Source organism: Pygocentrus nattereri, chromosome 8 (assembly GCF_015220715.1).
Source record: "Pygocentrus nattereri isolate fPygNat1 chromosome 8, fPygNat1.pri, whole genome shotgun sequence".
Taxonomy (NCBI): Eukaryota; Metazoa; Chordata; class Actinopteri; order Characiformes; family Serrasalmidae; genus Pygocentrus; species Pygocentrus nattereri.
This window is the reverse complement of record NC_051218.1, coordinates 11,190,980-11,218,857: the sequence shown is the minus strand read 5'-3', so window position 1 is coordinate 11,218,857 and position 27,878 is coordinate 11,190,980. Positions and strand designations below refer to the sequence as shown.

The 27,878-nt window shown below is 38.9% G+C and overlaps 3 protein-coding genes across 7 annotated transcripts; all 3 read left to right on the top strand.

Annotated features, from left to right (window-relative positions):
• The first annotated feature begins 633 nt into the window (after nucleotides 1-633).
• On the top strand, nucleotides 634-6,103 carry zgc:113426 (uncharacterized protein LOC562128 homolog). Of its 2 annotated transcripts, none has more exons than XM_017690244.2 (4): nucleotides 634-856; nucleotides 1,967-2,053; nucleotides 2,433-2,526; nucleotides 3,683-6,103. In XM_017690244.2, exons 2-4 carry the CDS (start codon nucleotides 1,998-2,000, stop codon nucleotides 4,415-4,417), a joined length of 885 nt encoding a protein of 294 aa, XP_017545733.1. In that variant the 5' UTR covers nucleotides 634-856; nucleotides 1,967-1,997; the 3' UTR covers nucleotides 4,418-6,103. The 2 variants fall into 2 exon arrangements, with proteins under 2 accessions (XP_017545733.1, XP_017545732.1); XM_017690243.2 differs by having other exon boundaries at nucleotides 638-856; nucleotides 1,967-2,060.
• Nucleotides 6,104-12,770: 6,667 nt separating this feature from the next.
• On the top strand, nucleotides 12,771-20,024 carry zgc:101783 (uncharacterized protein LOC447883 homolog). Of its 4 annotated transcripts, XM_017690245.1 has the most exons (12): nucleotides 12,771-12,811; nucleotides 13,556-13,693; nucleotides 13,778-13,866; nucleotides 13,960-13,998; nucleotides 14,782-14,886; nucleotides 16,844-16,903; nucleotides 17,122-17,236; nucleotides 17,379-17,434; nucleotides 17,608-17,658; nucleotides 19,172-19,256; nucleotides 19,407-19,533; nucleotides 19,762-20,024. In XM_017690245.1, exons 3-12 carry the CDS (start codon nucleotides 13,848-13,850, stop codon nucleotides 19,849-19,851), a joined length of 747 nt encoding a protein of 248 aa, XP_017545734.1. In that variant the 5' UTR covers nucleotides 12,771-12,811; nucleotides 13,556-13,693; nucleotides 13,778-13,847; the 3' UTR covers nucleotides 19,852-20,024. The 4 variants fall into 4 exon arrangements, with proteins under 4 accessions (XP_017545734.1, XP_017545736.1, XP_017545737.1 ...); XM_017690247.1 differs by lacking the exon at nucleotides 13,960-13,998; XM_017690248.1 differs by lacking the exons at nucleotides 13,556-13,693; nucleotides 13,778-13,866; nucleotides 13,960-13,998.
• Nucleotides 20,025-20,765: 741 nt separating this feature from the next.
• Nucleotides 20,766-27,110, top strand: LOC108419176 (E3 ubiquitin-protein ligase Hakai). The gene is given in 7 exon segments (XM_037540490.1): nucleotides 20,766-20,874; nucleotides 20,877-20,891; nucleotides 22,577-22,741; nucleotides 22,958-23,058; nucleotides 23,169-23,252; nucleotides 23,512-23,585; nucleotides 25,717-27,110. Coding segments are annotated over 7 exon segments (1,539 nt in total). The 5' UTR covers nucleotides 20,766-20,780; the 3' UTR covers nucleotides 26,723-27,110.
• Nucleotides 27,111-27,878: the final 768 nt, after the last annotated feature.

Here is a 27,878-nt window from a genome sequence, read left to right as displayed (position 1 = left end):
CTGAAATTAATGTATAATTCACCGTTTAATCCTGAAGGTTGACGCACTGACCCCTTGCCTAGGCCTAGTCCTTGTCTGGGAAATGTGCTGAGTGAAAAGGAGTTGATAGTAGTTTTAGGGCTGGAACACTAAGACCCTGTGATATGCTGTAGCATGTTAGGGTCATATTTGGTGGCAGAAATGTGATCACATTTACAGTTCAGTTAACAATTATTACATTGATTGCAAAATCCAAGACGCATTCTTTTGTGTTCTCTTGCAAGGATTCTGTTGCAAATACAATGCATTTTGCAACAAGGGAAAACAAAATGTTTGCAAGAGAACACAATGTTGTTGCAATTTCCTTTTTGCTATGGCACTTCAGGGGTCAGCAAGATTCTACAGAGCCCGTAAAGGGCCTTTGGAGAAAAGAATTACAAGAACATTGTGTTACCTGCAAAATTTAGCTGTGTACCATTGTCAAATATTTGCATTCCTTCACAAACGTTTTGTGTTCCCATGCAAAAGAGCGCAAAACTATTGTGAGGGAACGCAAAATTATTGTGAGAAAACACTATGTTACTAAGTTGTTGTGTTTTTTTTTTTTTAATCCGTGAGATCTGAACGTCTCTGGTGTGTAGGCTGACTTTAGGCTGTGAATTCTCCTGTTTCTCTTTCTCCTCCAGCTCGATAGGAGGTGCTAAAACGCCACCGATGCTCTTCCAGTCCAAAACATTGTAGTAAGTCCTGAACATCTCAGCCAACTTTAGCTAGATATTTATAACTTTAGCGCTCTGCTCAAAAACTCCTTGTTGTGCGACTTTCACTGCCCAAACCATGGAGGAATCAGCAGGGATTTATGTCAGTGACGGAAAATGTGAGTGTTTATGGTTTTGTTTATTTCTTTAACCCCCTCGTTCACGCTAGCTGTTAGCATACCAGCTAGCTAGTTAACCTATCCAAGCTGCACACAGGGCTCTGCTCAGGATTATGACAGTGCGCTATATTCTTGTTTACTGCTTGCTGTGTACTAGTTATATACACTACAACTGAAGCGAACAAATAAGTAAATGAAGACAGTTTAAGTTACTATAGTTCTCTGATGTCAAACACAAGGCCCGTGGACCAGATTAGGCTCGCCACACAATCCTAAACGACCCACAAAAGTATTTTAATTTTCTATTAAGATTAGCCTCTTTCACAATGTGCGGAACTACAGTCCCCAGCATGCACTGCAACATAATGTGCTCCCATTCTTCTGCCCCAACAACAATCTGCTGGACTGCGGTTGCATCTCATTTCTACACAATTCTGTGCACTTCCACACCAGTCATATCACCAAATGCCTTTCAGCTGCAGTTTAACCAGCACAAACACTTGATATCAGCTCAGCAATTTAGAAAATGAGCCTTCATTTTAATGAACTTGTAGCAAAGATAGGATGTCATGTGTCTAAAGCAAATAGGTGGGTTTACATTTTGAATATTTCAAGTGTTTCAAGATCTACTACAAGTGTCTCTATTTTACTGTTGAATATTGTGCATATTTTGAATAAACAGTGGCCAGTTCAGATCATAGCACAACATTAATGAAACATGAGGTCAACTCCTTTTCCTCTAGACTACAGATTTGATTATTTTTTTTATATGGTCCTTTACTGGTGGAGCTTAACCCTCCTGCAATATAGAATATCACAGATAGTGTACAGCACTGTACAAACCTTATAGTTTCTTATGCTACAGATAATTTTGTAAGAGATCTTACTAAAGTTTTTGTTCATTGCCACCTGCATGTAGCATTGCATGTGTTCATTATTCTGGAATATTTTGTGCTCCTTGTGTTCCAGTAAAAGAAACCCATGCAGGGTCTCTGACATATTACACTTATATATGGAATATGCAGAAAAAAGTATACCCATCTGATTTTTTCCTGTGACATGAAAGATGTTTTCAAAGACCAAGTTTAAGACCATTGCTTTTTGTTCTAGGGACTGACCACGACACAGAACAGCTGATAAAATGGCGCATGGGACATCACTTTCTGTTCTCTGGGAAGAAATCGTCAGCCAGAAATGGTTGGGAGTAAGAATCGTTTAGTTTTTTCGTTACTTCTGTACTGTATATTTGTTACCCTCGTTCATCAACGTTTAACCTTTGTTTTATTGATATAGCATAGGCTGCATAGTTTGTATGATGTTAACAGTGAATAATCCGATACCTTGAATGTTGTCATGTAACTTGCCAATCCCATTTATAAAGTACATTACTGTACATTCAAGCCATATTTCTTTTACCTTTTTTCTGCTTCTTTGTTATGCTAAGGTATAGGAATAATTTTGGCTCAATTGATCAGATGAACATGAAAATATCATATAGGTTCCCGTTTAATTGATCATCAAAATTGCACTATAAAATAATTTAAGGTGTGAATATTTATATGTATTTGTTTTCTAGGAGATTTATACGAGAAACACTATCAACATTGGATGGAGACTGGACTGCTGCCAAAGCTAAAAAGAAGTGGTCTAATTTAAAAAGGAAATATCAGGTATGTTGAATATTATGCTTTAATTTTTCTTCTAAAATATGGAGCTGACTGAACTGCATTCAAGCCCTGCTCTCCTGTGCATAAAGCAAATGTGAGTTTACACAAAAACAAACAAAACCTGTACTCTTTGCACTACTATTCAGAGACGTTGTTTTAATCATAATTTATCGTTTTTCATTTCATTGCACTATGTAATGCAATTTTATCATATATCACATGCATAGTGGTGTGCAGGAAAAACTAAATTTGTAGACATACTTGGCTGAATTAACATCATATTGCTTTAAAGGTGTTAAACGGCATGTTGGGAAAGAGAATTGATACAGAGTTAGACGATGAATTTTATTTTAAACTTTTAATCTTGCTAAATATTATATATTAAAAGTTGTATAATTATAAAATGCTATAGTTCGTGGTATTCTTAAAGCTTCTACAACTGAAATCCAGTGCACCTCTGCTATAATGATGGAAAACACCTACTTTTGTTGCATGTGAAGTGTGTGAGTGCGGCTTTGGAACTCCCGTCTAGTAGTCTGAAGTTTCTCCAGCAAGGGGTGCTATTAGTGCATTGCTTTAGAATCCATGTCTTCAGTAACAGCTTTCAAAACAAGAGGAAACAAGTTTGTTACCAAAAGTTGTTTGTTGTTACATAGAGTTACTGTGATTTCTATTAAAGTATTCACTTAAATAGTGATTCACATAGAATCACTCTTTCTCAGTTTCATTACCATTCAAATGTATACATGTTAAATGTTAGATTTAAAAAACTTTTTAATTTAATCTTTTTTGGCCACTATTTTGCCAAAAATAGTGCCACTTTTCTGTCCAAATGTTTCAGTGGCTGAAATGTCAGAGCATCACTAATTGTGCATTCTTAATTCACTTCTGTTCAGTTTCATTTTTATATTTAGGTAATATTTAATTTTTTTTCCAAACTCACTGACTCCACAAATATGACTGGAGGAACTGTTAGAACAGTAGTGCAATACAGATAATAAAACAACACACCAGGCCTTTTTTATTTTACATAAAAGAATAATAAGAGAATTTATTCTAATCAAAATCAGTGCTGTTACATCACCAACTTGAAATTGATGTATTTTTAAATGCGTGCTGGCACGTCTTATTTTTATTTTTTCTTTTCTTTTGTATTAAGGAGATCAGATCGCTGGGAACAGACGTAGAAACAGTGAATCCAAACTCCTGGCAATGGTTTCATCTGATGGAGAAGGCTGTGGAACGAGAGTCCACGGCGAGTGAGGCTCTCCAACTGACATCATCAGTGGGCGATGATGATAACGTGTGCACACCACAGCCCTGCAAGAGGGTGTGTCAGATGCAGGTGGGAGGAGACATTTTAGAGCTCCTGACGACTTCAATGATTGAGGTCAAAGGGGGAAGTGAGCCTGTATTGGGAGATGAAAGAGTTACAGCAGAAACAGCAACGCAGAACAAACAAGCAGATGCAAAAGACCCAGAAACTGACCACTTCTCAGTTGACCTGGACGCTGAAAAGGCCAGCCTGAAAAGAGAAAGATGGCTCGTTGAGAAGGAGCATGCAGAGGTGGACAGAGAGAGAGTGATTCTGGAGAAAGAGCGGGATTTGGCAGAGAGGGAAAACGTAGCACTCCAGAGAGAACGAGTGCGGTTAGAGAAGGACAGAGCAGCGTTAGACCGGGACAGAGCTGCGCTGGAACAAGAGCGAGCAAGGATTGAAAAAGACAGAGCAGTGCTGGAGCGGGACAGAGCTGCACTGCAAAGAGAGAAAGACAGATTCACAGCTATGGTGCTTGGCAGAAACGACACTGGACAAATCGACATGGACACTGGGCTCATGGAGGACAGAAAGAGATTAATATTTTTATTTGAAAGGCTCATTGAGAGGTTTTGAGTCAGTTTTGGCCCAACTACTAATTGATTATTATTTAGTGTAGTTTTCAGAAACTGTGCAAGTCAAGACATCATTTAGACATTTACGTTCTAATTGTTATGTATCTGTACACTTGCTGTGTTTATTTAGCTGTATTTACAGTGGGGTCCACATTGAAAATCTGGGTTTTTTGTCTGTAAACCTGAAAAAAACAACAGAAAAGAAAAAAAGGCATGATAGGTAAAATGAAGCAAAACGATTCTGCACTATTTCTAGGTCATTATTCTAATTTAAGCAAAATTGTGACATTGATGTTAAGACCTTTGTACAAAAAGGTTAATTTTTTTTCTATCCCTTCCATTGAAGCAGGAGTTCAGATGATTCTCAGGTGGATTTGATCTACTCATCAGAGGCCTTTGCATGAACTTGTGAAGTCCCCAACAACAGAAAAAAAAACATTCTGAAATGAATATTAAAATTTTCAAGATTCTACAGTCAAATTGTTATTCTGATCATCGAATTTGTAATGAAGAACTTTGTTATATATTACAAAGAATGCAAAATAGAAGCATTTTCAGTAGTGGTTTGAGTTTTGGAACCCACTGTTGGTAGGTGGGCAGTCGTATTTAACGCGTTCTCTTTAGATAACACTATGTTAAATATGGCAGTGCAGTTTTTCTATTTATTTGCTAAGTTCAACATATCAGGAAAAACAAACCATAAAAATCTTATGAAATATGTCACAACTTTTGTTAATGCCACACAAATATTTGAAGTTTTATTTTTCCCCCAGTATGTTCAAATTCAGCAAATAAACAGTAGATATGCATTTTCACAACAGAAAAATGTAAGTTTGGATTTTAATTTATATACAGAACTGCGCAAAAGCAATAGGGGTCTGTGGAAATGGTATTATTAACCTGTTTATCTGGGCAGTAAGTATTTCTTTGTTCAAAAAAACCCAACAACTTTAGCATAAATACAGATAAATGATCAATACATTGTGATTGTTCTGTGTGTAAGATTAACCATTTCCAAAGCTCTCATTCAGAACGAATTTACAGTTACCATCCAACACCTACTTCGTCTAAACAGTCCTTCATTCAATTAAATGAAATATAATAAATCCATGCAGCGCCTGGAGCACTGTGAGAAGTCAGGATTCAGGAGCCAAACCTGTGTTTTTGTCTCTCTTCTTCAAACCAAGATACAAAAACAAAAAAAAAATCTAGTTATTTTTACTGTATTTATGTTTGTGTGTTATTTATTATCATATAGTGTTTAACTAGTTGGCACCAACAAAAATAGTTTTAAACAGTTTTCTTGGCTGCCCAAGGCTTGCATAGAACCATTTTCTTTGTTTTCAAAAGCATTGTTATCTCTGTAGGAAGTTCCAGTTTGAGACGAATGGCTGAATGTCCTCTTATAATGACTTCTCAATTCTGAGAAACTACTGTTACATGAAAATAGAGCTGTTTAGCAGGAGTAGTGCAGGTTGACTTAATTACCCAGTTAGTTTTAAGTCTTTGACAGCTGATATGGCAGCATTGCTCTCATTGTGTGCTTTTTACGGTTCAACTAGTTATTTCTACAAACCAAAATATTAGCATACCTGATTTCAGACACAGGGTGATCAGGGTAGAATTGCCTTTCCTTCAATCCTTTTCCTGATACAACAAATAAACTGTAAACATTTGAAAAATGCAATCCCTAGACCATGTGGTTATTTAATGTTTGTCTTGTTTTGTGATGTGGCACTGTATCTCTGGTCTAAGTAAATGAGACACTGTGAAAAATAGCATTCCCAATGATTTAGAAAGCAAAATAATTCCAAAATAATGATCTGGCAGATCAAAGTCTGACAGTCACTGCGGAACAGTGCAGTGTGCTATTGTAATCTTAGAGCTCCCCCTTCTGGTTATAATAACAGCATTGCAGTGTGGCTAAAGATAGATAGATAGAGAGATCACTTTATTAATCCCAGAGTGAAAGTCATCTATTACAACAGCACAAAGTAAAGAGTAAAATTATTCTCATTCACTGTTATACAGATGCATAAATAGAAGAATCAAAGATAAATGATAAAATACAATAAAACAACCATAAAATATGCTGTGCAGTACAACAATAAGTAAAATCACATAAATATGCAGGTGACGAAGCAGTCCAGTGGATGAACTGTGACTATACACTGTAAACAGTAATATATATTAATAGTATGGGTGTAAAAACAGTGGCAGTGCAATATGCAATATTGATGGATGTGTAAGTGGCAGTGCATAGTAAAGAGTAGAGACATCTAATATCGAGTTGGTGCTCAGTGTACAATAATAATGCATTTTATTTATAATGCTTTACATATATAAAACTTTACATTTGAAACAAATCTCAAGTGCTACAAAGTAAAATCACCAGTATAAAACAGCATAAAACCAATCAAGTTAATTAAGAATCTGCTAAAAAGTTCTGCTAAAATAGTTGTTGTGTTTAAGGTGATCCTGAAGGTGAGTGGAAACTATGTTTTTCAATACCTTAGAAATGAAAGGAAGATTGGAGATAGGCCTATAATTAGCAAAATAGTGAAGATGGAACATGGCCACCTCGGAAAGAATGATTTATGACTGTTGTGATCATAGGACTTATGATACCAGTGTTGCTTTTACTAAAGCAGTTGGAAAGGGGTCCAGAGCATAGGTGGAGGGTTTCATCTTCCTGATGATGTCTTCAACCATTTGTTGTGAGACTTCTGGAAAACACTTAAGGGGTTTGGAAACCTCCAGTGTGTAAGAGTTTTGCACAAGTGAAGACGTGGTGATAGCAAGATTAGAATGGATTGTGTCTATTTTTGTTTTGAAAAAGTCCAAGAAGTTATTAAAATGCTCCTCAGTAGTTTGGGTAAGACTGTGAAAATGGAAAAATTGTCCATTGTGGTGTAAAAAACCCAACAGTTCAAAAGGAGTTTTGCCAGTTTACTGGATGAAACCGCTGGACAAAACAGTTTTTTATGATAATGAAGGAAATATGAAAAATAGAAATCAAGACAGAAAAATCATGCTAAATATGAAAAGCTTAAGAGAAATGAGATAAAATGGAAAAATTAGGATTGAGAGCCTTTAGGGCACCCATCACCCCAGTAAACCTGAGTGTGGACTCGGGTTCGCTCTTTCTTCCATCTCCAAAGACAAAGAGTTCCCGCTTATCTCTCCAAGTCCCAACTCTCTGTGCTCCCACCTGAATTGACTGCTAAGGTTTTACCAAAAGAATTTATAACAACCCTGCGTATCTGAAGTGACCTTCACCCAATCAGCATTAGCCAGAGAGACAAGCACTCTTTGTCAGCGCCTACAGAGATGAATGACCCAACTGCACACTCGGGAAACATACATTGTAATACACATAAGAACATTGAAATGCCTGATTTTTATACTACCTAAAGCTAACGATTAAGTGTAATCAATTGAGGTGAAAGGTGTGTGTCTGTATGTTTGTGTGTGTGTGTATCTGTGTGTGTCTGTGTGATGTGCAGACTTATTGGATGTATGTGTGTGTTGGATGTGCAGACTTAATGGAGCCTAAAGTTGTACGTGACATCTCCCCGTTCCCTTGATAGAAACAGCCTTGAATATTGTAAAGATAGCCTCCAGGCACAGAATCTCTAATCTTACTAATAATCCCCACCAGACAGACCCTCATCATCAATAAGTGTCAAAATGTCGTCAATTGGAGTGATAGTCACCCCTCTAATCTATGTGTGGGTAGGTTTTCACGTGGGTACATTTATGTGTGTGTATATGTGTGTGTGTATATGTATGTGCTTGTGTGTGTGTGTATATATATATATATATATATATATATATATATATATATATATATGTGTGAGTTGGAGTAGAGCCTGACTCTGATGGCTCCCTCAAGCCCAACCTTGACACATAAGCTCTAGGCACAAAAGAACATCTCCACACTAGCATATATTTCTGATTCTTTTAAAATACCATTAAAAAAATATATGGTTTGGTGGTCAAAATCCCCAGATCGCTTACATTTCATTTATTGGAGGAACCTGTGGTTTGAGAAGATGATTGATTGTGGAGAATGCCTGCTTAGAGTTTCCCATACTGCTGTTGATGATGCCAGAGTAAAACTGTGATCAAGCCTCTCTAAGGGACTTTGAGTAGATTTTCTGGCGTTCCCGATACACCAGCTTATGGACAGTAAGGCTGGAGGCTTTACAACTCTGCTTAAAGACATGTCCAGCTGCCTTCATTTCTCGGAGTTCGCGAGTGAACCAAGGGGCTGAACGAGAGAATGTGACTGTTCTGGTTTTTGCAGGGGCGTGGAAGTCCAAAATGTTGCTCAATGCTCTATTGTAGTATTCCACTGCATCATTGGCTGATGTAAAGTTTGCAGGACGATTTGCAATAAGGTGATGCTGCATATCAACTGTCATCATTTCTTGGTTGATATTTTTCACATTCCTGAAGCAGATTTTACGTTTGGATCTGATGGGGCACAAGACAAATGTCAGTTCAAAGGAGATGGCCTTGTGATCAGACACACCCAAATCATAAGCAGATAGTTTGCTGACAAGGGCAGAGTCAGTAATGACTAAATCAAGAGCCAATGATGTCCCAGCACAGTGACCTGGTGTTGATCAGTGCGATTTCTCGTGTGCACAGCCTCCACTTTATCCAACTTCTCAGCCAGCATGAGAGGCTGGATGGTATTGAATGCATATGAGAAGTCAAAGACAGTAATTCGGTGTTATGGTGTTATTCTGGTCCAAGTGGGAATGCACCTCCTACAGTAGATAAATAACAGCGTCATCCACACCAACAAACCACTAGTCTCACCAGGACCTTCATGACGTGGGATGTAAGGGCCACTGGTCTGTAATAATTTAAAGGGCAGGTAGATGATGTGGAACAGGAACCAGGCAGGATGCTTTCCACAGCATTTGGCACACACCTTTGTTTAAGGCTCAGGTCTTCAAATTCCTTGTTAGAATTCTCAAAAGGCAGAAGATTTTACTCCTTTTCTTACCAGTTAAGCTCCTGTGCACTTTAATGGATTGTTGTTTTTATTCAAACATCATCATGTTAAATGAAACTGTCCAGCACCATGCTGATTTGTTTCTGCGCAAAAGCTAGTAGTAAAATATTTACATTTCATTCTTGTATATCTGAGCATATTTAAGTCTAGTTTTGAATCTGTACTTCCATTATTCATGGAGAAGTATTTTGACACATCCATGCTTGATGTAAGTACAGCTTCTCTGTACTTTTTTCACCCCTGCATAAATGTTACCAACGTCCAGGAGTTACACCTACAATTCCTGGAGTTTTATCTAATCATCAAAATGTAAATGAACAAAAAAAACAGTCTTTCAGATAACCATCAAAAGGCAATAGAACATACAGATGTGGTGCTACTTAGCAAATACACTTTAGACACACAGTCACACATAGTAAACTAAACATACTTCTTAGCTTCTTACACTTACCAGCCACTTTATTAGGTAAACCTTGCTAGTAAAAGGTTGGACCCCCTTTTGCTTTCAGAACTGCCTTAATTCTTCATGGCATACTTTCAACAAGGTGTTGGAAACTCCTTAGAGATTTTGGTTGATTATTTGAGTTCGTGTTGCCTTTCTATCATCTTGAACCAGTCTGCCCATTCTCCTCTGTCCTCTCACATCAACAAGGTATTTTTGTCCACACAACTGCCGCTCACTGGATATTTCCTCTTTTTCAGACCATTCTCTGTAAACCCTAGAGATGGTTATGTGTGAAAATCCCAGCAGATCAGCAGTTTCTGAAATACTCAGACCAGCCCGTCTGGCACCAACAACCACGGCACATTCAAAGTCACTTAAATCACCTTTCTTCCCCATTCTGATGCTCAGTTTGCACTTCAGCAAGTTGTCCTGACCACCTGTACATGCCTAAATGCATTGAGAAGTGCCATGTGATTGACTGATTAACTATGTGTATTAACAAGCAATTGAACAGGTGTACTTAATAAATTGCTAGCAGGTGTATAAAATCAAGCATATAACCATGCAGTCTCCACAAACAAACAAACAGTAGTAGTAAAATTGGGCATACTGTAGAGCTCAGTGACTTTAAATGTGGCACTTTTAGCTTGTGAAATCCCTGCCCTGTTAGATCTGCCTCAATTGACTTTAAATGCTATTATTTTGAATCAGAAGCATCTAGGAACAACAACAGCTCAACAACGAAACGACAACCTATGCAAACTCCCAGAGCAGGGCTGCCTAAACTATGTGCAATGCCAAGTTTCATCTGGAATGAATGGTATGTATTATAAATGTTTTCCAAAGAAGACTTAGGTTTCTGGTTCAGTCGTGTAAAATTCATGGACATCCAATCCATGGGCCTCATTCACCAATAGTTTCCAAAGTTTTTTCTTAAATTTGTTCTTGAGAAAGGTCCTAAGAAAATGTCTGTCAGATTCATGGTGTGTTGTTAAACCTGTTGTCACCTTTGTGCTCATGAAGGTAGATTCTGTTTTTACCTGAGAACAAATGCCAAATAAGAAAACATTAGTCAGATGTCAGATACACTGTGAAAACAGTGTAAGTGGGTTTTAAGAAGACATTTATTCTTAAGAATGGATGGTTAATGAAGCCTAATGACTTGACTGCACTTTCATAAGATAGTAAAAATGCTAAGATAGGAAAATGCTAAGATAGAGAAAAACTTTTTACTTCCCACTACATTTCAAAGTCAAATTTCTTACTTTTTACTCCACTACATTATGAGAAATCTGTCATGCCTTTTGGTTTGTGTGTATAAAAACGTAACATCAAAATGAAAGAAGCACAAAGTGTGCACTTTGTTTTGAGCTTGATTTGACCTGTTGGACATACCGACCCAGTGCAGCACAGGGTTCAACATCAGTGCAGCAGCATAAAACTTAGAGAGTGTCTATTCCAACATTTACGGCATTTGGCTGACGCTCTTATCCAGAGCGACTTACAATTTGATCATTTTTTTACACAGGTAGGCCAAGGCGGTGTTAGGAGTCTTGCCCAAGGACTCTTATTGGTATAGTGTAGGGTGTTTTGCCTAGGTGGGGATTGAACCCCAGTCTACAGTATAGAAGGCAGAGGTGTTAACCACTACACTAACCAACCACCTAGTTCATTGAACCAACTAGTTCAACATAAATGATGAACTAGGCTAACTGTGTAAATAGACCACAATATAAAAATACACTATTTCCTAAAGTATTCGCTTGTCTGCCTTCACACGCATATCAACTTGTGACATCCCATTCTTAATCCATAGGGTTTAATATGATGTCGACCCACCCTTTGACGCTATAACAGCTTCAACTCTTCTGGGAAGGCTTTCCACAATGTTCAGGAGTGTGGTTATGGGAATTTTTGACTATTCTTCCAGAAACTAATTTGTGAGGTCAGACACTGATGTTGGATAAGAAGGCCTAACTTGCAGTCTCCGCTCCAATTGATCCCAAAGGTGTTCTATCGGGTTGAGGTCAGGACTCTGCAGGCCAATCAAGTTCTTCCACACCAAACTCACTCATCCATGTCTTAATGGACCTTACTTTGTGCACTGGTGTGCAGTCATGTTGGAACAGGAAGGGGCGGTCCCACAAAGTTGGGAGCATGAATTTGTTCAAAATCTCTTGGTGCTGAAGCATTAAGAGTTCCTTTCACTGAGCCCGAGCACAACTCCTGGAAAAAAAAAACCAACACCATAATTCCCCTCTACCAAACTTAACACTTGACACCATGCAGTCAGACAAGTATCGTTCTCCTGGCAACCGCCAAACCCAGACTTGTCCATCGGATTGCCAGATGGAGAAGCGTGATTCTTCACTCCAGAGAACATGTGTCCACTGAGTCCAGTGGCGGTGCTTTACACCACTGCGTTTGATGATTTGCATTGCACTTGGTGATGTAAGGCTTGGATGCAGCTGCTCGGCCCTGGAAACCCATTCCTTGAAGCTCTCTGCACTGTTCTTGACCTAATCTGAAGGCCACATGACATTTGGAGGTCTGTAGTGATTGGGTGAGAAAGTTGGTTACCTCTGTGCACTATGCACCTCAGCGTCCTCTGACCCCACGCTGTCATTTTACATGGCTTATTACTTCATGGCTGATTTTGCTGTCATTCCTAATCATTTCCACTGGTTATAATACCACTGACAGTTGACTGTGGAATATTTAGTAGCTAGGAAATTTCACGAGTGGGCTTGTTGCACACGTGGCGTCCTATCACGGTACCACACTGGAATTCACTGAGCTCCTGAGAGTGACCCATTCTTTCACTAATGTTTGTAGAAGCAGTCTGCAGGCCTAGGGGCTTGGTTTTATACACCTGTGGCCATGGAAGTGATTGGAACACCTGAATTCAATGATTTGGATGGGTGAGTGAATATTTTTGGCAATATAGTGTATGTGCACACATGCAGTTGTGACTGTCATCTTTTTTCTGAATTTATACAAACACTTTCATTTTATAGTAAATTTGTTTTTGGTAGTTTATATTTATGAACAGAGACCTACAGATGCGATAAAGGAAAAGTCATTTGTTTTTATTTTTAAATTTTAAAGTTTTTATTAAACTTAAAAACTAAAGTTGCAAATAAATCTTAAACTGAAAAGTTATTTCAGAGCCACTTGGTTCTGCTTAATGGAAATTGTTTGCCTTCAGTGTTTTGTGCTTATGATCATTTTAATAGACATCAGTGACCGAATCAATAATGACACTCTATTAAAAGATTGGTTTACTAAGAGTGGCACTGGAGTATTTTCACCTAAGACAAGTTAATGAAGCAAGAGTCTTGTTAAAGGGATAGCAGGACATTAGAGCCATAATTAATCTTTTAGTACTTTTACTTTTGATACTTAAGTACATTTGAAGGTAAATACTTTTGTACATTTACTCAAGTGAAAGTCTAAAGGGAGGAACTTCTACTTTTGCTGGAGTCATTTTTTACCTTGGGTATCTCTACTTTAACATAATTTGTGTGCTTCGTCCATCACTGAATATATAAAACATGATGTAAAAATGTCATGTCTACACTACAACTGAAGACTATCTGGTTCACTGGCACAGAGTGGATAGGATAGGACTCAAGAATGATGACTAACAAGGCAGGCATTTTCAGGCTTTTGTTCCGGGTAAAACAGGTTCATCGACTTTATTTGAATAGCTCTGCAAATAAGGAGCAGTACAGGGACACTATATTGCCTGTAAAGAGAAGAACTCTGGGAAGCAACAACAGAAGATGACACAGAATATTCAGGTATGAACAACCGAAGAAAGCAGACTTATTGACTGATTGATTGATTGACTGATAGCCGAAGTTTGGCTGGATTATACTCAACAGCCTTCACAGTCGTGAACTCCTGGAACTGGACAGCTTAATTCCATCAGTCAGCAGATCTGGATAGAGCAGCATGATTTATGTACGCAAAGGTTAGTCAAACACAATGAAAAATGATCTGTTACTTCTGGTAAATTTCCAATTTTTATGTAAGATTTGTGGATTTATCTTTCTTCTTAATTCAGTGGGGCCCCATCTGGGACACACAAGACAGCCACACAGCAGTATGTGTCTCCTGCAGTCTTGGTGAACTACACTGTGATTATGTCCTTTCAATTGTTCAATAAATGAATGAAACTATGCCATGCATTCAATAGAAAAAGCTTGGTGAAAGAAACAGAGCACACTTCCTTGGATACCTCTCAAAAATGTAATGTGCTTTATTAATTAAGTAAGTAGTAGTGCATTAGTCTGAACATCAGACTGAGTCAGTGGATAATTCAGAATAAGGTAGCCATAACTGCTACTAATGGCTGAGGGAGAACATAAGGAACATGCATCACATACAGGACCTTTCAGTTCACTTGGATTCAGATAAATATCTAAAATCCCTACTGTGTGCTAATCCTGTGCAATGTCATAGCTTTCAGGTGGTTACCAGGACACTAGGAAACTATAAGTAAGAAATGCTACATGTTTTCAGAATGATGAACCGAGCTATGGAAGATTAAAAGATGACCAAGAAAGATGTACAACACTGAGAATGACGTTATAATTTAATTAATATCTACAATTCATTCAATTGAAGATCAAATAACTTTAGCCAAAAAGAATGTACAGAACATTATTTAGTATTTAATAACTTCTTGTTCATATCTTTTATGAAATCTTGCATAAAACCAGTTGTAACATTGAAATCCGCACTGATAAGTTACAGTTGTATTTTAAACAAAGAAAATAGTTAATACAGCAAGTACTTAAACATTTGTGCATCTAATGATGAAGTATGTGTGTCACATCTGCATTTTTTTTATTTATTAATCAAAGGTATTTTCTTATTTTCACAGGAATTATAAAATTACTTCTGATGGTTTTAATTCTGATCATATCAATAACCCTCACTGTCAAGCTCTTGAACATCGATCTAGAATTTAAATTGGAAGACCTAAGAGGTGGGTAATGACAATTTTTGCAATTTTTTCATTTATTTACTTTCCAGTCAAAACAGATCCATTTGTTTTAAATTTTCAGGAGATATTTCTGAGCATAGATATTGTATCAAAAGAATATCAAAAGCTATAAATAAAATGAGACAAAACACCTATTAAAAGACAACCTGAGCAAGACCTGCTAGACCAGCAAAACTGTCGTCATCAGATGAACAGCACTTAAAGCTTTCATCTTTGAGAGAAAGAAGAAAATCAAGCTCCACTCTTGACCCAGAAAGAACAAACAGAGCATTTGACTGACCACCCCACAGTCCAGACCTCAACATCATTGAATGTGTTTGAGATTACTTGGATCGTGAACGGCAGAAAATGCAACCAACTTCTAAGACTGAACTTTGTGGGTGTGGAAAAATCTCCCTGCAGAACCCTGAATTCCAAAAATGTGATATTTATTTTTTTTAAGCTTCTTTGTTTCTGATAAATGTTTTATGCCTTGTACTTAATGGCTGTTTTGACTAGAAATTACATAAATGAAGTGATCTCAGACCTTTGCGCAGTACTGTATTTACTATTTACGTAAACCTCACTTTTAGAAAAGATTTGTAAAATGCAATAAAAATAATAATCTGTGTTTGATAATTGTCTTTAACCTTTATTTAACTAAGAAAGGTACAAAGAAATGTTTAATGTTTTGGCTGTCCAGCTTGACTATATTTTGTAAATATAAACAACTTTTAATCTATAATCCACAACATACTCAAAAAAGTTGGAACAAGGCAAAATAAGAGTGAAAAGTTTATAGGATATTCAAGTTACACCATTTTAAAACATCCCACAATAAGCTCATGAATTGGTAACATGTGAGAATATCATGGTTGGGTAGAAAAGGAGTATCCACCAAAGGCTCAGATGGCTTGTGACATCAATTTATGCCACACTTCATGAGAGAATTGTCAAACAGTTAAAAAAAAATCTCAAGGCAAGATCACAAAGAATTTAGGTCTTTCTCCATCTACAGTACATAATATTGTGAAAAGACCCAGAGAAATCTCAGTCCCTGACCGGAAACCACTGATGAATGTGCATGCCCTCCAAGTCCTCACATGGCATTGCATGAGAAACTATTGTCACTATATACAGTTTACTGCTGCATCAAGAGCAAAATGAAACTCTATTATGGAGAAAGCCATGCATTGTGTAGAGTTCTCTGGGCCTGAGCTCATCTCAGATGATCGGAAATACAGTGGAAATTATTAGTATGGTTTTGGGAAAAACCTGCTCTCTGTGCCAAAAATTAGTTCTCTGGGCCAAAGACAAAAGTGACCATCAAGACTTTTGTCAAACAAAGGTGCAGACACCAACATCTGTCATGGTCAGGAGGTGCATCAATGCCAACAGAATGGAAGACTTGCATAGGGGTGAAGGTACCACTGATGCAGAGGTGTATATGGGGATTTTAGAGAGACATATTTCCCTGGTTATTTCTGCAAGACAATACTAGGCTTCATTCATCACTTACTACAGCAACAACACACAACAACAGACTGCTGAGTAGCTGAAGTCTTGTATCAATCAAGAATGGGCAAAAAGTCCACCTGCAAAACTGCTAAAATAAGCATCCTCAGTTCCCAATTCATTAAAAAGTGTAATTAAAAGGAAAGGTGATGTAACACAGTGGTAAAACTGCCTTTTTGCAGTGAGTTGCAAAATCTAAACTTGTTTATATTTACAAACTACAATTAAGCTGGTTAGTGAAAGCACAGGAAACCTTTTCTTTGTGCTTTTGTCTGTTAAAGAAGAGAAGAGAATTAACAAATTATGATTCTCGTTTTTGTTGCATTTTACAAAATGTCTGAATGTTTTCAAAAATAAGTAAACACAAGCCTTTATATGGGAATTATGTATTTGTGATTTATGTATTTCTAATATGTATATGTTATTTATTTGTTTTGAAAACTAGATTTGTCACATGAAGGACCTGATTACAGCATTACGAGATCCATCCCTCATGAAAAGTCTTGTAAGCATTCAAAACTTTAAGGAATATTTTAGTAGTTGACCTAACTGAGGTACGTTCATTATTAGTATGTGTATGAGTCAATATCTCATACAGTCAAGCCTGTGTGTACTGAAAAGGTGTAATGTACTGTATGTTAAAATAGTTTTAAATTAAAGTAATAAATGTCATACACTATGTGCACTGTGATGTACTGTATGCCATTCTGTGTGTGTAATCAGCTCCTGCTGGTAAATGCGGCCTCCCACAGCCGTGTCCTGAGGAGCACTTTGCCTACAAGATATCCAGTGGAGCAGCAAATGTGATAGGTCCAAAAATATGTTTCAATGGAGAGATGTAAGTTTGTTTTTGAATAAACTAGTTCATTTCACCAGATAGGCAGAGATTATTAATAGGCTATTTTCCATCATCACTTTCTCTCACTGCTGAATTTATAGAAATATCTGCTTTCTACTATTTACAGTACATTTTCTTTCAGCTTGATAGGTGTGAAAAAAACTTCGGGACTAGGAATTAACATTGCTGTTGTCAACGGTAACTTGACCTAAGCTAAGTCAACTGTTCTAAATGACCATGAATGGGATATAATTTTCATTTTGATACATTATCCCATTCAAAATTGATGCTACATCCTCTGTAAAAACACTTTATATTTTCAGAAAAGTATAGGAGTTTGTCAAATTTCTGTTTTTTTTCCATGTTTTTAGGCAAAACTGGTGAACGTGTCAATGCCGATTCCTTCGACATGTGGAGTGGTGGTACGTGTTTTTTTTTTTTTGTTGCTTTCTGTTAGTTAAAGTGATATTTCTATCAATGTCTATTTCTTTATGACATGTGTATGTATTGCATACATATTTAATATGCTTATTTGACAGTACTACAATTTATGAATATGTAAATAACACATGTTACTTCTGTGTAATGAAATTACTGCTAAAGGGCCATTCTGGCATAAACCATAGATTATTCAATATCAGAGTACCCTCAGGACCCTCAGAGAAGACCTAATGATTTCTGGGAACTGAACATGCATGTCTGTAATTTTTATACAAAATTTTCTTGCTTGTATTTAAATTCTGCAAGTATTATAGTACTACTCTTGATTCATTGTCAAGTTTTGGATGAAAACACAGAAAACATTTCTCCATGGTATCTAGGCAGACGTAAATGAGCGAGCTCTCCGTTTTAAGGGCTTTAATCTAACGAGAAAGCTAAGATAAGATTAACCACCAGCACAATTATGATGTGACAGATGAGTCACCCAATCACGTTTTGATTTCCAATGGGTGGGACCGATTTATGAAAAAAAATACTACTCTAGGTCTTATGGGTGGAACGAAAAATCTGAATAAGAAGCTTCATTGCAAATGCAAATTGCCGTTAGCTTAGCGCTAACTAACTACAAGAATTTTATAGGGTCGCTAGCAGAATAGCATTATAGTTGAAGTATGTTTTTTCTGCATGGTCTGACATTTATTCATGCATTTGTTACAAGCAGCACTGATTACCGAAAGGCTCTTCGACGGCCCTCTAAAAACACAGGAATGCAGAAAATGTGGAGAGGCCTCTTACGGCTATTGTGCTTCTAAACTGTAGAACTCAGATCCGCCTTCCATTAGACAGACAAGCTCAGAGCACACTTTTAAGAAAATATTTGAAAATGTATCTCTTTAATTTAGTGTTTCATTTAAGTTCTATGTCTCTTTTGTATTGATATTTTAAATAGTTTTTTTAATCTGTCATTGTCTTATTTGATTTTAAATCAATACTCAGAATTTTCTCCGTCACTGTCTATTAACACTCAGAGCTGCCACTGGTATGAAAAGTGCTCTATAAATCAAGACATTGTTATTTTTATAGTTATCATTCATATTTAAAGCCTAGCTCTAATACTTACAGTTCACCACTATATAGTATGCAGTGCAGTGTTGCATCCCTCAGCCTCATTGGTTCATAGTTTTGTATCTTTTTTACAGTTTTTTTTCCATCAGTGTTCTCTCACTACAGCTCCCATCATGCACTGCACAATAATGTTCAGCTTTCTTGCAGTCATGTTATCTATCTGACTTCCTTCTCTGTTAGCCAGATGGAGAAAAAAAAATGAAAATAGTTCATCCTCAGGTATCCACTCCCAAAGCGCAGCTGTAGGATGAGAGAAGGCTAGTTTACAAAAAAGATTGTTAAATATTTCATTTTGTCCAAAGTACCCCCTTAAGAGTTTGATTGCACAATGATTGAATGCTAAATTTTGTTAAAATTCCTGTTTCACAGATGTTGAGCCACTTGTACAATTTCTGACTTCAATTCAAAATGGCTCAATTGTGCTGATGGCATCCTATGATGATCCAGCATCAAGGTACAGTATCAGTTGGTCTGTAATTTCTGATTTTCTTCATGTCCATTATGCTGCAAAATGTAGTGCCAGATTCTGTGCAGGGCAACTAATTTGTGGACTTGTTGTAGTGATAATAAATTAGACTGGCTCATTCGTCTAATCACATCACAGACTTAACGATGAAGCAAGGACACTCATCAGTCAGCTTGGCAGTTCACATATTTCAACACTGGGGTTCAGAGATAACTGGATCTTCATAGGAGGAAAAGGCATGAAGAACATAAAGCCACTGGAGAAGGTAAAGTCAAAATGCTTGGTGAGGTTAGGCTCGTGTGCAGCTCCTCCAGAGCGTGTTCTATTGGCAGTGCTTTACTCTGGAGGTTATACAAGCTATGTGTGCACAATTGAACCTCTGTGTCAGCAGTGAGGTTACCTAAAAATGCCTGTGTTAGCAAACTTTTTTTTCCATGTAAAACATGATTTAAACTGTCAGTGAATTACAGTCTGTTGAATCTCTTTCTTTCAGCATCTAAAGAATGACAAGTCAGTCAACAAGTATGGCGACTGGCCAGAGATGGTAGAGATGGATGGCTGTATACCATGGAAACAAGACTAGGACCAAGATATCATCAAACCCCATTTTCCACACAAATTAACCCCACACTTATTTTGCAATTTATACAGACCGTCTTTCTGGACAAACTGTTTGCAGGGATGTATAGTGTAGGGATGTATAGTGCAGGGATGTGTAGTGTAGGGATGTGTAGTGCAGTGATGTGTAGTGTAGGGATGTATAGTGTAGGGATGTATAGTGTAGGGATGTATAGTGTAGGGATGTGTAGTGCAGGGATGTGTTAGTGCAGGGATGTGATAGTGCAGGGATGTGTAGTGTAGGGATATGTAGTGCAGGGATGTGTAGTGCAGGGATGTGTAGTGCAGGGATGTGTAGTGTAGGGATGTATAGTGCAGTGATGTGTAGTGCAGTGATGTGTAGTGTAGGGATGTGTAGTGTAGGGATGTATAGTGCAGTGATGTGTAGTGCAGTGATGTGTAGTGTAGGGATGTTTAGTGTAGGGATGTGTAGTGTAGGGATGTATAGTGCAGTGATGTGTAGTGCAGTGATGTGTAGTGTAGGGATGTTTAGTGTAGGGATGTGTAGTGTAGGGATGTATAGTGTAGGGATGTGTAGTGCAGGGATGTATAGTGCAGGGATGTGTAGTGCAGGGATGTATAGTGTAGGGATGTATAGTGTGTATAGCTGATATTTCTATTTTTAACTACAGCTCTTGCCTCCAGTATTCAAACTCAGCGGCTAATGTTGTAGTAGCCTATTAGCGTATCAGTCCGTACAAAGAATTCATAAAAATGTGTTTATCTTCTGCTTTGGTTTCAGTTTTCTATTTCTGAAGAAAACACCAGAGAACTTTAATAAATGAGTTTTTTAAAAATCATACTTTTTTGAGCTTTAGTTGTTATATATGGCTCTTGCTAAAACGCACAGTAACGTTATATGCGCGGGTGTGTAAAAAGCGACATTTAATCATTATGCGTAATCCCTGCGCAATAATGATTACCCCAAGACAGGCGATGCGTCCCGCCTACGCAGGCTGGAAGCGAGTGTCCCAGAATGCAGAGCGAGAGTCATGGACCAAAATGGTGAGCAACAAGCGAATAAAACAAAGTGCTTTTAAAATCTGCCGCATGGCGGAACTCGGCGTATTGCTTTTAGTTCAGTTGGCAACAACTCGCTGCAGCTATCAGCTTGTAGTTTATATGAGTGGCGCGTCCGGGGTGTTTATACTCTGAGTGAAAACAGCGCGCCACATTCACGCAGCCCGCTAGCCGGGAAGCTAACGGCCAGTATGCCGCCGTTGTTGATATGCTTTGAAAAAGGTGCCCAGAAAACGACCTCGTTCGGCCGTCTGACCTGCTGAAAGCAGAGCAGGGTTTGTGTCTCAGCTGAAACGGCCCGGTGTGGTTGTAGAGGTCAGTAGATGTGTAGTAGTAGTGAGGGATGCGAAGCTTCCAGCGCAGCGTTCACTGACCGTGAGGCGGATTTGGCCGCACTCGCTTAAAATTTGGTGTTTACTTTTATTTTGTTTCCTTTGGGTTCACAGGTTATACAAGTTAACTGATAAATTAATATTTTTAGCAATTATATTCAATTATTTTATTGGCAAATACGTCACAAGTGTACTGGGCAAAAGAGTAAGTCCCTGTTTCGTCGCTTTATCAAGTGTGGAGTGTTATTTGAAAATTTCTGACGTTATCTAGCTCCTAAAATAAGATGCGAAAACCTGGAATATATATGATCTATTTTTGGCATTGTTTTATCTTTTGTGTCCCCATTCCCTTATTTACTTTCTGTTTCTATTTTATTTTCTATATTTCTGTGGTTTTAGTTTATTTCAGTGTTTTTGTTTTCTCCTATCTGGCTATAGTTAACTGTTACATATTTTTCCTTCACTTAAACGTGGCTAACGCTATTATACTAAAACAGTGCCCTGAAAGCATTTCTATTATTTTTACTTTGTGCAAAAATTTTACACACACACACACACACACACACACACACACACACACTCTCTCTCTCTCTCTCTCTCTCTCTCTCTCTCTCTCTCTCTCTCTCTCTCACACATGTAAAGCACTTTAATTTAGTCTACAATGGAACCGAAAGTTCACAGCCGTGATTTGGATTCCATAAATTTACCTGGAGAAGTAACACATCCTTTATGTCATTCGTGCAGAGGGACAGTGTTTTGTAAGCATATGTTCACCATTATGTAAGTAAGGATTGTTGACAGTGTTTAGGCCTCTACTACTTATTTTCTATTTTCTTTTTTTGTATGACTGAACTTTCAAGAATTCTGAGCTTTGCTGTTTGACTGCTACTTTGCTGTTTTGCCCATTTACAACCTGTGAAGCCTAGGTTTATTATTCTGTTATAAAGCATGAGACACATTCCACTACTGCTATTAATTATTTGGTAACTGCTCTGAAACTAATGTGTAATTTATATGGCTATAAGAAGGAAGAACTGATAACAATAATTAGTTAAAGGATTAACATTAACAGTAAAGCTCAGTTTCCCAGACAGGGATTAAGCATAGTACTGGACCACAGTGCATTCTGAATAGAGATTAACTATTTAAAGTCCAGGACTGAGCTTAATCCCTAACCAAGAAACTGACCCTGTCTGCAAAAGTCAGGCAGACATCTTTTAATGGGATAGGATTGCCTTCATTTGTTTGCCATGGACCATGTCCTGCTCTGGAAAATGCCATGCTCCAAGCAAGTCAGTACACCAGGGCACTAGGGACTATTTTGTGTTATTTTTGTAGACCATGATCTTCAGGGAACCGATGGTTCAGGGATTCTTGGAGGTCCAGACGTTCGCCGGCGGATTCCCATCAAGTTACTGTCCAAACAGACTATAAGAAGCAAGCCTGCTGCCCGGCCCCAGCGGCCCGGTACCAGGCTCCCATCCAATGGGCAAAGTGATGAAGGTAAGCATTATGTACTTACAAGAATGATGGGGGCAGCATTATTATTCAGATTCCTTTATTGATCCTAGGGGGAAATTGCAGTATAAAATATGCCTAGCTTTTGTTATTTTTGATCACAGGATGATTTTGTTAAATTTGTTTTAATATTGAAAATAGATTTTATGTTTGCTGGTTTGTCTCATGAGTCTTAAAGTCTGCATCTTCTGTGTTTTATAGAGTCTTTTAGCTGTAAGCAGGAGGAGAGGTTTGAGTGCAAATCTGGAGATGCTTATGGGAGCCAGCGGAGATTCCCCCATCCTTTATTCTGGGACTATAAGGTAATTGCTTTAGCTGCACTTTGGGATGTCCTTACAACTGCTACAACTTTTAGATTTGAAAACACACATTTTTTTTTTCTTTAACCTCTTTTTTCCCCCCCCCCCCACAGCTTAACTTGGTTGGAGAGAAGGATGACACCCCTGTTCATTTCTGTGACAAGTGTGGCCTGCCCATTAACACATATGGTCGAATGGTAGGAAAAAACATTGTTTTGTAAGACTAGACAATGCATATCATTATATACTAAGTAATAGTTGATGGTTTGCCTTACCAATTTAAATTTGAGATATCTTGGGTGGTGCATTATTTATGCCCAGATCTGTATGTCCTGTACATATTATAGTATTGACGATAAAGCTGACTTAAAGATTTAAAACATGTTTATTGTATGTATAAATTTTCTTAGTCTTCTCATCCAAACACTTTTTTTATGATCTGTTCTGTTTAAACAGATTCCCTGTAAGCATGTGTTCTGCTATGACTGTGCTCTGCTGTACGAGAAGAAAAATGATAAGATGTGTCCAGGGTAAGTCTTTTTTACTGTAATCATTTGAAATACACTGTTTGGGGTACTTTTAATTTTATGTGCTGCTATTTGTAGTTCATGGTGTAAATTGTAGCTGTAAAGTTGGTGTAAACTTTCATTTTAACACTAAAGTAATACTACTGTTGTTTCTACTGGTAAATAGCATGCCTTTGCAATTGGAGTGCACAATGATAGTGGATACACATTGGTAACAGGAGATTACTGGTTAAAAGAAATTTCCATTGTGTGGATGTTTAGATTTGACCACTATTGCAAACTCATTTATTTATTATTATTATTATTATTATTATGTATTGTACTTTGGAAGTCTTGCTTATCTGTAAGGCTAAACCAAGTAAATCTAGTGCTAGTTTCTCTGTTTAATATATAATGTTTTCATATAACACTTAGGCTTTTTGTCTGTGTTTGAATTTAATACAGGCATAATGTCTTAAAGGGCCCATATGGGGAAAGACTTTCCCTTGCTTTTTTTTAAATAAGAGTTTGATGTAGCAAATAAACATTTTTGAAGTTTGAAAACATGTTTGTTCCCCAGTCCATGCAGCTCATATATGGAAACTGTTGAACATTTCAAATTTTCATTTTGAATTAATTGTTTTTGCGATGTCATTAAAACAATCACATTTATATACACTTTATGGTCAAACGTATGTGGACACCTCACTGTTAAATATGGAGTCTGCCCTGCTTTGTGGCTACCACAGACTCCACTCTACTGGGAAGGCTTTCCATGAGATTTTGGGCTGTCTGTGAGAATATATGCCCATTCGGTCAAAAGAGCATTTGTGAGTTCAGACTTTGATGTTTGATGAAGAGGCCTGCCTCACTATCAATGTTGTAATTCATCCCAAAGGTTCAGTGGGGTTGAGGTTGAGGTTTCTGTGCAGGCCACTGGAATTCCTCCACACCAAACTCATAAAACCATGTCTTTATGGAACTCGCCTTTTGCCCAGGGGAACAGTCATATTGGAACAGCACAGGGCCTTCCCCAAACTGTTGCCTAAAATTGGAAATATATAATTGTTTAAAATGTCTTTTGTATGCTGTAGCATTAACATTACTTTCACTGGAACTAAGGAGATTGGTCCAAGTCCTGAAAACAGTGCCAGACCACAGATCGCTGTTGGCACTGTGCATTCCGGCAGGTAGGGTTCCCCTGGAATCCACCAAAGTCAGATTTGTTCATCTGACAGTCACACTGTGAAGCGTGATTAATCACTGCAAAGAACATATTTTTGAGTCCAGTGGCGCTGAGCTTGACACTCCTCCGGCAGACACTTGGCATTGAGCATAGTGATCTTAGGCTTGCGTGCAGCTGGTCAGCTATTGAAACCGATTTCACGAACCTCATGCACAGTTCTTGTGCTATTGTTGCTTCCCAAGGTAGCTTGGGACTCTGTAATGATGATGGAACAGAATAGAAGTGGTTTTCTGTGCTATGTGCTGAGTTTGTGTGGTCTACAATGCTTCCATTTCACAATAATAGCTCTTACAGTAGAGGCATATGTTTCATGAACTGACTTGTGGCAAATATGGTATACTATGACTGAGCCATGTTTAAAGTCCCTGAGCTCTTCAGTTTGACCCATTCCACTGCTGTTGTTTGTCTATGGAGATTGCATGTCTATGGAGATTGCATATCTACACACTTGATTTTATACATCTGTTAGCAGTGTGAAACACCTGAACTCAATAATTAGGAGGGGTCTTCATATGCTTTTGACCATCTAGTGTATATCCACCTATTCAGCCTACATCACTTTACCTTCAGCCATTCATGCAGACATTATATGTAGTGTTTTTTGCGCAGACACTTTTCTGAATGAGGCACAGTACTGGGCATCCAATCAGAACAGAACTCATTTCCATATCTTAAACTTGCAGTATTGCTTAAATCTAAGAGATAAAGTGGGGCTGGAAAATGAGTTGTGATGGATGTATGTACATTTAAACCACACAGATGTTAAAAGTAAACATCAGGGGGGACAAAATTCATGCGAGACAAATGTAGTATATGGGCCCTTTAATGTAAGCTGCAGTGTGAACTGTATAATTGTGTGCTGGCTCCACTTCCTATACTAAATTCTAAGTTCAGTTTGTCCCTGTACAGCTGCACAGACCCGGTCCAGCGCATCGAGCAGTGCCAGCGTGGCTCCCTCTACATGTGCAGCATTGTGCAGGGCTGCAAGCGCACCTACCTCTCCCAGCGGGACCTACAGGCTCACATCAACCACCGCCACATGAGGGCGGGCAAGCCTGGAGGCTCGCGGCCTGAGCCTGCTCATCCAGTCCCTTCTCCGGCCTCGGACCCGCCGGACCGCTTCCGCTTGCCGCCGCCACCTCACCTGCCCAAGGCCCACCCTCTGATCCCTCCTCCTATGCAGGGTCACGAACCATACGGGCAGCTGCCCCCAGCTTCGCCCTCTGCAACAGACCTGGGGCCCTCATCTCGAGGCCTTCCTCCAGAGACCTTCCGCATAGCCACTGTGACCACGCGCAAGCACAGCAATCTCATTACTGTGCCTATCCAGGATGACTCTGGTGGCTCTGGACCCTCTCCACGTGATCCCCTTCCTCAGACCCCACCAGGCCCACCCCCACACCACCACCCCGGGGACTACCCCGGTCAGCCTGTGGTGTCCCACCCTCACCACATCATGCCCCCACCTCAGCAGCAGCATTACGGTCCTCCTCCACCACCACCTCCCCCACTCAGCCACCCTATGCAGCATCCTTCCCAAGCCTCAGCTGCTCCACACATGGTCTACAACCAGGCACCTCCAATGTCCACTGCCCCACCTCCCATCACCCCTCCACCTGGACATATTATCAACCAGATGCCGCCATTCATGAACCATCCTCTGCCCGGGCCGCTTTCTCAACATGGTGGTCCACCTGTCAGTGCCCCTCCTCCTCACCACTACAACCCTAACACCATGCCACAGGACCAGGGCACCCTCAGCCCACCCTTCAGCCAGCCTGGAGGCTTGAGCCCTGGCATGTGGCCTGCTCCTCGAGGCCCTCACCCTTCGCGCTTGCAGGGGCCTCCACCTCAGGGTCAGATGCCTGGGCCCCACCACCCAGAGCAGGGTCGGTACAGACCATACTACCAATAACACTTGGTCTGCGTCAGATTTATCTCACAGTTTGGACGTTGACAATACCACTCATCATTGAATTCATTTCAGTTCACTGGTGGAGCTCTGTGTGTGTGTGTGTGTGTGTGTGCACGCGCGCGTGCCTGTGATAACGTAATATGATTCACTTGCTGATGTTTTGTATGAGTGTACCCTGCTGCTTACTGTGTGTTTCATTGTGTAACAGGTGAGTTGAGTAAGTAGTTGTAAGTGAGGAAAATAATGGTGCAGTGCAGTCAGATGTCTTATTTGCTAAAGTTACTGAGGACATATTTTTGCTTGAACACTTTTCTTAACACATCAGAACATTTTAAACGTTTTAAAGAATCTTGTACCCACCGACTGCAATAAACAACACTTGAACAAATGAGCGTTTTCTTTTTTCTTTAAAGAACCTTTATGACCATGCAAAGAACTATTGATCCAGACAAATGGGCATTCTTGGTTCTAACTAGAACTGTCACCTTTACTAAAGAGCCCTTCAACATTTTTAAGAGTTTGGCTGAAGGGAAGTTTGAATGATTTTTAAATATTCCTGCATGATTAAATTATCCATCCATCCTCAAGCGCTTATCCGGGTCCGGGTCGCGGGGGCAGGAGCCTAAGCAAAGAGGCCCAGGCCTCCCTCTCCCCCGCCACCTCCTCCAGCTCTTCCGGAGGGATACCGAGGCGTTCCCCAAGACAGTCAAGAGATATAATCCCTCCAGCGTGTCCTGGGGCTTCCCCGGGGTCTCCTCCCCTTCAGGACATGTCTGGAACACCTCCCTAGGGAGGCATCCAGAGGCCATCCTTACCAGATGCTTGAACCACCTCAACTTGATTAAATGATTAAATTATGATCTTACAAAAGAATTCAAAGTGGTTTTGATGTGAAATGCGCCATTCGTGGAAACAATCGAGTCAGAATTGTTCACAGGGGAGGTGATAGGGTGACACAAGTGTTGAGTGCATCTAAAAGTTACATCACAGGAGGTTGTTACATGAAATAGTTATGAATAAGTTGCCTGTTACATGAGACAATGTTTTATGGCAGTTTTTTTTAATCCCTTCATATGATATCGAGCTACACATAAGGTGCTTTATAGAAAACACGTCCCACTATTTATTCTAATATTTTATATCTTCTACTGTTTTA